This window comes from Bufo bufo, chromosome 2 (genome assembly GCF_905171765.1).
Source record: "Bufo bufo chromosome 2, aBufBuf1.1, whole genome shotgun sequence".
Lineage (NCBI taxonomy): Eukaryota > Metazoa > Chordata > Amphibia > Anura > Bufonidae > Bufo > Bufo bufo.
The window spans coordinates 136,463,892-136,476,196 of NC_053390.1; the positions used below are offsets into that span (position 1 = coordinate 136,463,892).

At 41.0% G+C, this 12,305-nt stretch overlaps 1 protein-coding gene across 1 annotated transcript in view; it reads left to right on the forward strand.

The window, feature by feature from the left end:
• ADGRV1 (adhesion G protein-coupled receptor V1) overlaps positions 1-12,305 on the forward strand; it is a 574,752-nt gene that overhangs the window by 172,984 nt on the left and 389,463 nt on the right. The window contains exons 28-32 of the mRNA XM_040419646.1: positions 1,684-1,823; positions 2,262-2,871; positions 5,533-5,748; positions 7,764-7,979; positions 11,793-12,037. Of these exons, the coding sequence (XP_040275580.1) occupies positions 1,684-1,823; positions 2,262-2,871; positions 5,533-5,748; positions 7,764-7,979; positions 11,793-12,037 (1,427 nt within the window). The remainder of the gene's footprint in view (positions 1-1,683; positions 1,824-2,261; positions 2,872-5,532; positions 5,749-7,763; positions 7,980-11,792; positions 12,038-12,305) is intronic.

A 12,305-nucleotide genomic window follows, 5' to 3' on the forward strand; every position in this document is an offset into this window, starting at 1 on the left:
ACAAAATTTTAATTTTTGTCCACCTCACCTCCAAAGAAATGAGATAAAAGGCGAAGAAAAAAACTAAATGTACCCCAAAATGGTGGCAATACAAATTATAGCTTGTCCCACAAAAAATAAGCCCTCACACAGGTCAGTCAACAAAAAATGAAAATGTTATGAGTCTTAAAAACCATTTCAGCAAATTCCATGTTACAAAATCCAGATTACGCTCCTTCCCTTCTGAGACCTGGTGTTACCCCAAACAGTTTACAACCACAAATAGGGTGTTACTGTATTCAGGAGAAAATGAGTAAGACATTGTGGGTGATATTCTCCTGTTATCCCTTGTGAAAAAGAAAGTTTGGGCCTAAAGCACAATTTTCTTGTTAAAAAAAATTGTTATAAATTCTATAAAATGCCTATTGGGTCAAACTGCTCACTACCCTCCTTAAAAAGTCCTTGGGTGGTAGTTTCCAAAATACAGGTATGGTCACTTTTTGGGTGTTTTCACTGTATGGATACATCAGGGTCTCTTCATACGCAACATGGCACTCAAAGACCATTCCAGCAAAATCTGCCCTTCAAAAACCATATGGTGCTCCTTTCCTTCTGCGCCCTGCAATGTGCCCATACAGCAGTTTACAACCACATATGGAGTGTTTCTGTAAACTGCAGAATCAGGTTAATAAATATTGAGGTTTGTGTTGCTGTTAACCCTTAATGTGTTACAGGAAAAAATGGATTGAAATGTAAAATCTGCAAAAATAAGTTACATTCTAAAATTTCACCTCCATTGTGCTTTAATGCCTGTGGTATACCTAAAGGGTTAACAACATTTCTAAAATCATTTTATAATAGTTTAAGGGGTGTAGCTTCTAAAATGGGGTAATTTATGTGTGTTTTTTTTTTATTATTTAAGCTCCTTCTAACATTACCAAAATGAGGCCGACATAAAGTAGACATATGTTGCATGTTAATTTATATGTCTTAAAAACAGAGAGATTCAAAGCAGTGAGATTCAAAGAGTGAAAAGTGAATTTTCCAAAGTAAAAGCATTCCAAAGTTATTCCCAAATAAAGTGACACAGGTTTGCCAAATTAGGCTTGGACAGGAAGGGGGGTAGATGGCCTGGTCTGGAAGTGGTTAAAGAATATACTGTACACATTTTACTGAAGAGCAGTATATGGGCTGGAAAAACAGGAGTTATGGCTTTGGCATCAGGGAGCTTCTTGAAGTAGACCTCCAGGAATATATAAAAAGCTCTAGAAATACAAAATTTTAATACAGTTTGGTTATTCCGTGTGGTTATATCCATATGGGATGTACATAATAATAGCGTGACATTTATGTAAGCTAACTTGATGGTCTACTGAAGAAGGTGAATGTATAAGGAATTTAGAATTTTTCTAAGTACAGTGTATATCTTTGGGTTAACAACGAGGGAGAAAAACACATTTAAAGAATATCTTAGTTAAATTGTTATTCCACTTAAAGATGCAAATAAAAAAATTATATAATTATTAAACTCATGAATGATTTATAACACGTATAACTTGTTTTTAGTGTAAAATGTAGTAGCTAGTATATATTTCAATCATGCTGCTAATTAATATTTTACTATCACATCTAGTCAGAGGGCACCTTCTTTGCTGCACCATGCTAACCTTAGTATTTCTATCTTAATGGCTGTTATTTGAACAGCTAGCCTAGGTATTGCCTCGCACATAATTGTGGTCATTGAAGACTCTGATGATGCTCATGGTGTGTTTGAATTCAGACGAGATTCTTTGTTCATGAACGCAACTGAGCCCGAATCTGGATACAGCGCTGTTTCATTTCAGGCAAGTGCAAAGTGTCTCCCTCAAGAGGATAATTCATAAATTACTTAACCAAACACACATTTCTGCGAATGCATCTGGCATTTTGGATCTCATTACACCAGAGCAGAATTTGAATTGTATATCCAGTGTAGATCCTCATGTCATATTTTCTAACCCTTTTTGGATTTTCTGGGAGAGTTCTTTAGAAAAAGGGGATAATTTCCTGAAACACATTTTCTGAATCCCAGAAGAGGAGTCAAGTTTATTTTTAAAGAGAACATTTATACATCTTGATTCATGTATTGTATATTACAGTAGATGAATGACCTGCAAATCTGAATGATCCTATTCACATGATTTCCATATCTGAATTTATTTCACATTTAATTAACTGTGTGGGCTAAGTGGTGGAAAGAATAATGAACATCAAATGTTTATTAATGTATCTGCTTTTCATAGGTTTTACGTCATCGCGGTGCCTTGTCTTTGGTGTTTCTGTTTTGGAGAATAGAATCTGACCTATTTGGAGACTTGGCTTTTACATCTGGAAATGTAACATTTCAAATAGGACAAATGGATGCAAATATTACAGTTTTTGTGTCTCCTGATGATGTTCCGGAACTGGATAAAGAATTTTCCATTGTAATCACTAATGTTTCCAGTGGACGACTGGGGAATTTTACCAGTGCTTCACTTACCATTTTTGCCAATGATGACCCATATGGTCTTTTTATATTTTCCGAACTTAATCGGCCCATGAAAGTTGAGGAAAAAAATCTCAATGTTTCATTAACAGTAAAACGATTAAGTGGACTGATGGGATCGGTCATGGTTTCCTATCAAACTATTATGGACTCTGAAACATTTTCATTTTTCCCACCGAATATTGCAAGAGCCACTCAATGGAAAGACTACTGGCCCATCTATGGAAGTGTTCTTTTTACATCAAATATCAGTGAAGTCAAGATCTTTCTCCCAATTTTGGATGACAATGATCCAGAGAGATCAGAGTCCCTATTTGTTGAATTATTCAATGTCACATTAGTAGAAAAAATGCAAAGTCGCCCTGGTAAGCTATATTTTCATATACAGTTGCAAGAAAAAGTATGTGAACCCTTTGGAATGATATGGATTTCTGCACAAATTGGTCATAAAATGTGATCTGATCTTCATCTAAGTCACAACAATAGACAATCACAGTCTGCTTAAACTAATAACACACAAAGAATTAACTGTTACCATGTTTTTATTGAACACACCATGTAAACATTCACAGTGCAGGTGGAAAAAGTTTGTGAACCCTTGGATTTAATAACTGGTTGAACCTCCTTTGGCAGCAATAACTTCAACCAAACGTTTCCTGTAGTTCAGAGATCAGACGTGCACAATGGTCAGGAGTAATTCTTGACCATTCCTCTTTACAGAACAGTTTCAGTTCAGCAATATTCTTGGGATGTCTGGTGTGAATCGCTTTCTTGAGGTCATGCCACAGCATCTCAATCGGGTTGAGGTCAGGACTCTGACTGGGCCACTCCAGAAGGCGTATTTTCTTCTGTTTAAGCCATTCTGTTTTTGATTTACTTCTATGCTTTGGGTCGTTGTCCTGTTGCAACACCAATCTTCTGTTGAGCTTCAGCTGGTGGACAGATGGCTTTAAGTTCTCCTGCAAAATGTATTTATAAACTTGGAAATTCATTTTTCCTTTGATGATAGCAATCCGTCCAGGCCCTGACGCAGCAAAGCATCCCCAAACCATGATGCCCCCACCACCATACTTCACAGTTGGGATGAAGTTTTGATGTTGGTGTGCTGTGCCTCTTTTTCTCCACACATAGTGTTGTGTGTTTCTTCCAAACAACTCAACTTTGGTTTCATCTGTCCACAGAATATTTTGCCAGTACTGCTGTGGAACATCCCGGTGCTCTTGTGCAAACTGTAAACATGCAGCAATGTTTTTTTTGGACAGCAGTGGCTTCCTCTGTGTTATCCTCCCATGAAATCCATTCTTGTTTAGTGTTTTACGTATCGTAGATTCACTAACAGGGATGTTAGCATATGCCAGATACTTTTGTAAGTCTTTAGCTGACACTCTAGGATTCTTCTTCACCTCATTGAGCAGTTTGCGCTGTGCTCTTGCAGTCATCTTTACAGGATGGCCACTCCTAGGGAGAGTAGCAGAAGTGCTGAACTTTCTCCATTTATAGACAATTTGTCTTACCGGGACTGATGAACAGCAAGGCTTTTGGAGATACTTTTATAACCCTTTCCAGCTTTATGCAAGTCAGCAATTCTTAATCGTAGGTCTTCTGAGAGCTCTTTTGTGTGAGGCATAATTCATATCAGGCAATGCTTCTTGTGAAAAGCAAACCCAGAACTTGTGTGTGTTTTTTATAGGGGAGGGCAGCTGTAACCAACACCTCCAATCTCATCTCATTGATTGGACTCCAGTTAGCTGACACCTTACTCCAATTAGCTCTTGTTGATGTCATTAGTCTAGGGGTTCACATACTTTTTCCACCTGCACTGTGAATGTTTACATGGTGTGTTCAATAAAAAAATGGTAACATTTAATTCTTTGTGTGTTATTAGTTTAAGCAGACTGCGATTGTCTATTGTTGTGACTTAGATGAAGATCAGATCACATTTTATGATCAATTTGTGCAGAAATCCATATCATTCCAAAGGGTTCACATACTTTTTCTTGCAACTGTATGCTATAAACCTTTGCATATGTTTTATTATTCATTAGATCCGGACTACTTTCTGTAACTAGTATACAAATGGTCAGGTGACGGTCCAATGGTAAAGTTGTCATCTTGTTAACATTTCATAAACTTTTTTGAACTATTTGCGTCAATAGTTATTATATGTTAGCAGGGAAACCAAACCCTAAATTAGTAACCTAAATGAATTCAGACTAGACTCCAAATTAATTAAAACCTCATAACCCTTAAAGTAGTTGTCTCAACTCGCTGCTAGTAAGGCAAAATGAGACTAACCCCTGACCACCAGACAGCTTGGAAACAGCACAGTGGGCCGGTGCTGCTCTGTTTCAGTAGCTCCCAGTGTAGTGCATGGGCTACAAAAACAGCATAGCACAGCAAGCTATACTGTTTCCCTAACTCGGAAAGAGCATAGCTTGCTGTGCTATGCTGTTTCTGCAGCCCCCATGCACTGCAACGGAATCTACAGAAACAGTGTAGCACCGACCCGCTGTGCTGTTCCTGGCCACCTTGTGATCGGGGTTTAGTATCATCTCACCTTAGTAACAATTTGATGAGACAACCCCTTTAACTTATTCAGATCTCAGATGAGATCCCTAAACTCATTCAGACCCTAGACTAGACACACAAACTCATTCAGACCTCAGACCACGCCCTTAAAATTATTCAGACCCCTAATCCCATTCTAAATCTAAATTAATGCACCACACCCCTAAACTGATTGCCGCCATTGGTCAGCACTGGTGTCTTGCGGCACTGGGGTCCTAGGTTTGATTCCAACCAAGGAGGACACCATCTGCATGGAACATCTGTATTTATTACCTATGTTTGCATGGGTTTCCTTTGAGTACTCCAGTTTCCTCCCACACTCCAAAAGACATACTGATAGAGAACATAGATTGTAAGCTCCACTGGGGACAGCATGATGATAATGTCTGTAAAGTGCTGCGGAATATGTGAGTAAGATACGTTAATAGTGCTAAAATAGTGCTCATTCTTTCCTTCAGTGCTTAATTCCCCCCGCCTTGGATCGAAAAGTGACACGGTCGCACATGTCATTATAAATGCCAGTGATGATGCATTTGGAGTCCTTCAGCTTTCTACCACCTCTGTGCGCATTGCGGAAAGTTATGTTGGGCCAATAATTAACGTCACTAGAACTGGCGGGATGTTTGCTGATGTCTCTGTGAAATTTAAAGCAGTGCCAATAACAGCTACAGCCGGTACGTCCAACCTGATTTGATTCTGCTAACATTTTGCATTCATTCACTATAATATCTCCAAAAGGGTTTTCTTCATTCAGCAAATATTTTATGTCCTCCTTGTCCTTGACCACTTTGTCAGCGTCGTGCTTGTTACTCCACAGCCAGCCCAAGAATAACAGGGTTATTAACACGTTCGTTGTTCTGGGTCCGCATCCGTTCCGCAGTTACTAGGAACAAGACTTCCTAGAAATGTTCCTTCCTGATAATTGCCCTGATCATTGACAAATGTAAAAGGGGCTTTTACGTGCTTTTAGGGGTGATTTGTTTCAGTCCTACATTTAATATTGGCCATACACCACAGATAGCTGTTGGACAAACACTTGTTCAGCTGTCAGCTACTCCTCCTGACCCCACCATACATGTGCATCCTTGGCCAAACGTGCATGTGTTTTTAATGGGTGGCTTCATCTCTTCAGAATGAAAGGACCAAGCATGTTGAAACCCAACATGCGTGACCCTTCTTTCCTTTAGTATCCTCCATCAAAGGAAAATCATTATTGCCCCATACAAATTTTACATCATTGCCATCTTAAAAATAGGACCATGCATTTCCTTGAAAATAACATTTACTGTAGCATTTGTAGTAATAATTGTGAAAAAAAAGATGAAAATAGCGTGGAAACATTGTTATGTCTCTTGCTAGATCGTGAGAAAAATTGCTATGTTTAGTTAGGGGGTTGTCCAAGACTTATTTAGGGTTTTTCCAGGATTTTAATATTGATGATCTATCCTCAGGATAGGTCATCAATATCAGACTGGTGGAGGTCCAATACCCCCGCCGATTAGCTGGTTGAAGAAAAGGCTGCGCTCCGAACCTCGGAACCAAATTGAATTCAGTTTCAAGTTTTAAAGTGTTTTTTTCCCACTTTTTCCACCTGAAGATAGGTCATCAATATTTAAATCCCGGAAAACCCCTTTAAATACTGATGACTTATCCTCTAGGGCATCAGTATCTGATTAGTGGGGGTCCAAAACCTGGGACCCCTGCTGATCAGCTGTCTGAAATGGCAGCAGCACTCCCAGTAGTGCCATGGCCTTCTCGCTGCTTTCCCTAGGCTGAGTGACGTCACGGTCATCGGTCACATGGTCTAGGCGCAGCTCAGCCCCATAGAAGTGAATGGAGCTGAGCTGCGATAACCAGCACAGCCTCTGTGCAATGTCCTGCTCTGTGCTTGGTGAGCACGGAGAAGACCACGGCGCTCACTAGAGTATCAATGCCTTCTCAAACAGATGATCGGCAAGGGTCCCGGGTGTTGGACTCCCACCTCATAGTTTTCCTTGTGAAATAGGTGCCTATAGTGATTTGGAGTCTGTACAGTCATAAACTGCTGACATGTACTGGTGTATGGACTCCATTATGGCGCTGCAGTAAATGATGTACAGGCAGGAGACCCTGTACCGATGTGGTATGCAAGGCTTTTAGCAGAGCACATCGCTGCTCCTGCCTGCGCTTGCTCCACTTTAGCAGAGTGGAGTTGGCACAGTCTGGCACAGGCACGAGCAGTGATGTATGCCTGTCTGTACAACGTTCACTGTGGTCTGACTGCGGAATCTGTAAGTACCAAAAGTATTATTAAAATGTAAAAAAAAAAGAAGTATAATACAAAAATTATTTTATGTCATTTAGAATAGTTTTTAATAAAGTGATTTAAAAGTTTAGGTAAAGGAAACCAATTCAGTGCGATGTTGCGATATGCTAGCAAAATCCTTGACAGGCTGCAAGCCACAACACAACCACTGGGTGCCCAGACATAGATACATATGGGATAGAGATCTCATGACACAATATTGCAAAATCATGTTTTTCAGGACATGTGAACCAAGAGGAACAGTAAGGAAGGACATGTTTGAATAAAATAATCTGAGCTATGCAAGTACATTATATGTTGTCATACTCCATGAGACATGAGTTATTTATGATGTGTTCATCGCTGTAACATTTTATACTAATTTTATTTTATTGAATCGGTCAGGTGAAGATTACAGTGTAGCTTCATCAGATGTAGTTTTACTTGAAGGAGAAACAAGCAAAGCGGTGCCAATATATATCATCAATGACATCAACCCTGAAGTGGAAGAGTCATTCCGCGTCATATTGTTAAATGAGACGACGGGGGGAGCATTTGTAGGAGACATAACAGAAGCTATCATAGTTATTGAAGCATCTGATGATCCCTATGGCTCTTTTGGTAAGAGACTTATACATTTTTTTTTTTTACTTTTTTAAAGGGTTATTCCCATCTCGACTATTAATTCCTTAGAAGCAGGGTTTCCGAATGTTCAGGAATTCATAGATGGTCCATAACAATAGGGACTTAGTTCAATGTTTGTGACTTTTTCTTAAAGTTGGGGAGGCTTGTTCAGGTTATTGTAATTCTAATTATCATCATTTTACAGTTCACCGTTAAATGGGTTTTCTGAGATTTGAATCCTCTGGATAGGTCATCAATATCAGATTGGTGGGGGTCCGACACCTGAGACTCCTGACCATTAGCTGTTTGAGCAGGCACTGGTTCTCCTGTGAGTGCCGCGGCCTTCTTGCAGCTTTTCCTAGGCCAGTGACATCGCGTTCATCTGTTATGTGGTCCAGGTGCAGCTCAGTGAATGGGACTGAGTGCAATACCAAGCTCAGCTGCTGTACAATGTATGGCACTGTGCCTGGTAATCACGGTGAAGGCCACATCGCTCACAGGAGCACTGGTGTCTACTCAAACATCTGATCGGCAGGGGTTCTCGGAGTCTGACCCCCACTTATCAGATACTGCTGACCTAAGAAAAAAAAACTCATTCAGCAAAGAAAAAGTTTTAGGTCTTTGAATTCAGTGACACAGTTTGTTTTTAATGTTTTTATTGTGAAATAAAAGATAAAAATAAACAACCGATATATACATTTTATTTTGACATGACTGTACTGACCCACAGAATAAAGGTAATGTCACTTATACCACATGGTGAACATCGTTAAAAAATGCCTTAAAAACAATGCCAGAATTGCTGTGTTCTAGTTCATCTCGCCTCCTACAATTTGGAAGTAAAGGGATCAAAATATCTTATGTAGCCCAAAATGGTACCAATGAAAACTGCAGCTTAAAGCGGTTGTCCGGGTTCAGGCAGCCCCCTGTTATGAGCATCGGAGCATTTCATGCTTCGATGCTCTCCATTGCCCTGAACTGAATTGCGCAGGGCAAGGGCTTTTTCTGTTTATAACAACACACTGCTGGGCGGGGGCTACAGGCTAGGGCAGCACTAAAGCCTGCCTATCAGAGCCAGTGATGTCATCGGGCTCACTGCTGGACAGAAGCTTCCGCCTAGCAGTCCCTATGGAGAGCCCGGTACGTCACTGGAACTCAATAAAATATCTTTTCCCTGCGCTGATAACAGGAAGCTGCCTGGGTTAAAATTCTGGGTATGTCCGGGATCAGCTCTGAACCCGGACAACCCCTTAGTGACCACCCATATGCCTTTTTACGGCGGTCACTAAGGGGCCTCAGGCTGGGCCGACGCTTTTTTAAGGCAGCCCAGTCTAAGCACTGGACGGGTCCTGCCGATCCGGGCTGTTTAACACTTTACATGCCACGGGCAATGGCGACTGCCGCATGTAAAGTGCTGACAGAGGGAGAGGACTTCCTCTGTCTCCCATTGGCACCCTGCAAATGCGATCGCGGGGTGCCGATGTGTGTGAAGGCTGCCTGGGGTCTGATGTAGGCCCCAAACCAGCATTCAGTAATTTCCATTGCAAAAAGAAAAATCTTCCCCATATGTTTGGTATTGCGACCTGGACTACATAAATATCACATAAATTATCCCCTATGGTGAACGCCTTAAAAAAAAAGAAACAAAAAAGATAGAATTGCTCATTTATTCTTAGTTGCCACAGAAAAAACGTAATAACAAGCGATCAAAAAGCGCCATTTGCTCTAAAATGATACCAATAAAAAAATGCAAGTCGTCCTCCAAAAATCAAGCTCTCACACAACTCCATATAAAGAAAAATAAAAAAGTTATAGGTCTTGGGAAGTGGCAATGCAAAAACATTTTCTTCTTTAAAGAAAAAGGGTGTTTATTGCAAAAAAGGTGTAAAACGTGAAAAAAACTATATGCATTTGGTATCACTGTAATCATACTGACCCAGAGAATAAAGATGTTATGTTATTTAGGCCTCTTTCACACTTGCGTTGTCCGGATCCGGCGTGTACTCCACTTGCCGGAATTACACGCCGGATCCGGAAAAACGCAAGTGTACTGAAAGCATTTGAAGACGGAACCGTCTTCCAAATGCGTTCAGTGTTACTATGGCACCCAGGACGCTATTAAAGTCCTGGTTGCCATAGTAGGAGCGGGGAGCGGGGGAGCGGTATACTTACAGTCCGTGCGGCTCCCGGGGCGCTCCAGAATGACGTCAGAGCGCCCCATGCGCATGGATGACGTGATCTATGTGATCACATGATCCATGCGCTTGGGGCGCCCTGACGTCACTCTGGAGCGCCCGGGGAGCCGCACGGAAGGTAATCCATGCGTGTACTCCACTTGCCGGAATTACACGCCGGATCCGGAAAAACGCAAGTGTACTGAAAGCATTTGAAGACGGAACCGTCTTCCAAATGCGTTCAGTGTTACTATGGCACCCAGGACGCTATTAAAGTCCTGGTTGCCATAGTAGGAGCGGGGAGCGGGGGAGCGGTATACTTACAGTCCGTGCGGCTCCCGGGGCGCTCCAGAATGACGTCAGAGCGCCCCATGCGCATGGATGACGTGATCCATGTGATCACATGATCCATGCGCTTGGGGCGCCCTGACGTCACTCTGGAGCGCCCGGGGAGCCGCACGGAAGGTAAGTACACTGCTCCCCGCTCCCCGCTACACTTTACCATGGCTGCCAGGACTTTAGCGTCCCGGCAGCCATGGTAACCACTCTGAAAAAGCTAAATGTCGGCTCCGGCAATGCGCCGAAACGACGTTTAGCTTAAGGCCGGATCCGGATCAATGCCTTTCAATGGGCATTAATTCCGGATCCGGCCTTGCGGCAAGTGTTCCGGATTTTTGGCCGGAGCAAAAAGCGCAGCATGCTGCTGTATTTTCTCCGGCCAAAAAACGTTCCGTTCCGGAACTGAAGACATCCTGATGCATCCTGAACGGATTTCTCTCCATTCAGAATGCATTAGGATAATCCTGATCAGGATTCTTCCGGCATAGAGCCCCGACGACGGAACTCTATGCCGGAAGACAAGAACGCAAGTGTGAAAGAGCCCTTATACAGAGAAATGAACGCCGTAAAATTTATAACTTAAAAACGCAGTGGCAGTATTGCTGTTTTCCAATCTCCCTCCCAGAAAGAATTAATAAAAGTTAATCAGAAAGTTATGTGTACCCCAAAATGGCGCCATTAAAAACGATATTTTGTCCTGCAAAAAACAAGCCCTCATAAACCTTTATAGACGGAAAAATAAAAAAAGATATAACTCTTGGAACGCTATGATAAAAAAAAGGAAGAAAAACGCTTGGTTAGTAAGGCCCAAAAGAGGCTGGTCACTAAAAGGTTAACAACAAAAAAATAACGAGTCCAAACAAGAAAAATGTATGACTTTGAGAATATGGCGACACAAAAATAATTATTTTTTTCAAGTTTATTGGTGGGCTAAAGTGGAAAAACAATAAAAAATTAATAATTTGTTATCATCATAATTATACTGACCCATGCTATAATTTTTTTTGCAGAATTGCTATTTTTGCTATTTTTTTACCATCCGTCAAAAAGAGTTAATAAATGTTAATATGTATACCAAAATTTAAAATAAAAAAATAAAAAAATCTTGATACAACTATGTCAACAGGAAAAAAAATTCGGGCTCTTAGAGGGCAGGGATGAAAAAATGAAAGAAAAAAAGCCACATCATAAAGTAGAAAATTGTAAGAGGGTAATAGAGGACTGAGCTCTCTCTGCATGTAAGAAGAAATTCCAGCATACTCATGTCCGGTTCTAACAATAAAGGACAATTCTTCAGTTTTTCAGGTGACCTCTATCTCTGTAGATGAGCCTGACTTCAATACAGTTCCTGTGAATCTGACAGTAATTCGGAATGCTGGCACTCTTGGCAATGTTGTAGTTCAATGGGTCGCTACCGTCAATGGAAAGGTCGCCGCAGATGACCTCCGAGTGGCATCTGGTAATATTAGCTTTGCTGCTGGGCAAACTGTTCGGACCTTGTTATTAGAAGTCATGCCAGATAACGTTCCTGAAATTGAAGAGGTGAGCAAATATATATGTGCATCAAGGAGATATCTCTTTAGCTTTTGAATTGACCCACACAGGAAAAAAAAATTTGATGGTTAATTTAAAAGAGGAAATATATACATTGTGTTATGCCTGAGGAAGGGCTTGAGAGGGAGTTGCATGGCAAAGATATTCACAGAACATGCAGCTCCCCCCTCATATCCAGCACTAGACTTAGTACAATGTTCAGTTTTGCCCGGAGTTGCATTACCCTCTCACCTTGCTATAATAGTTGTAAACATAT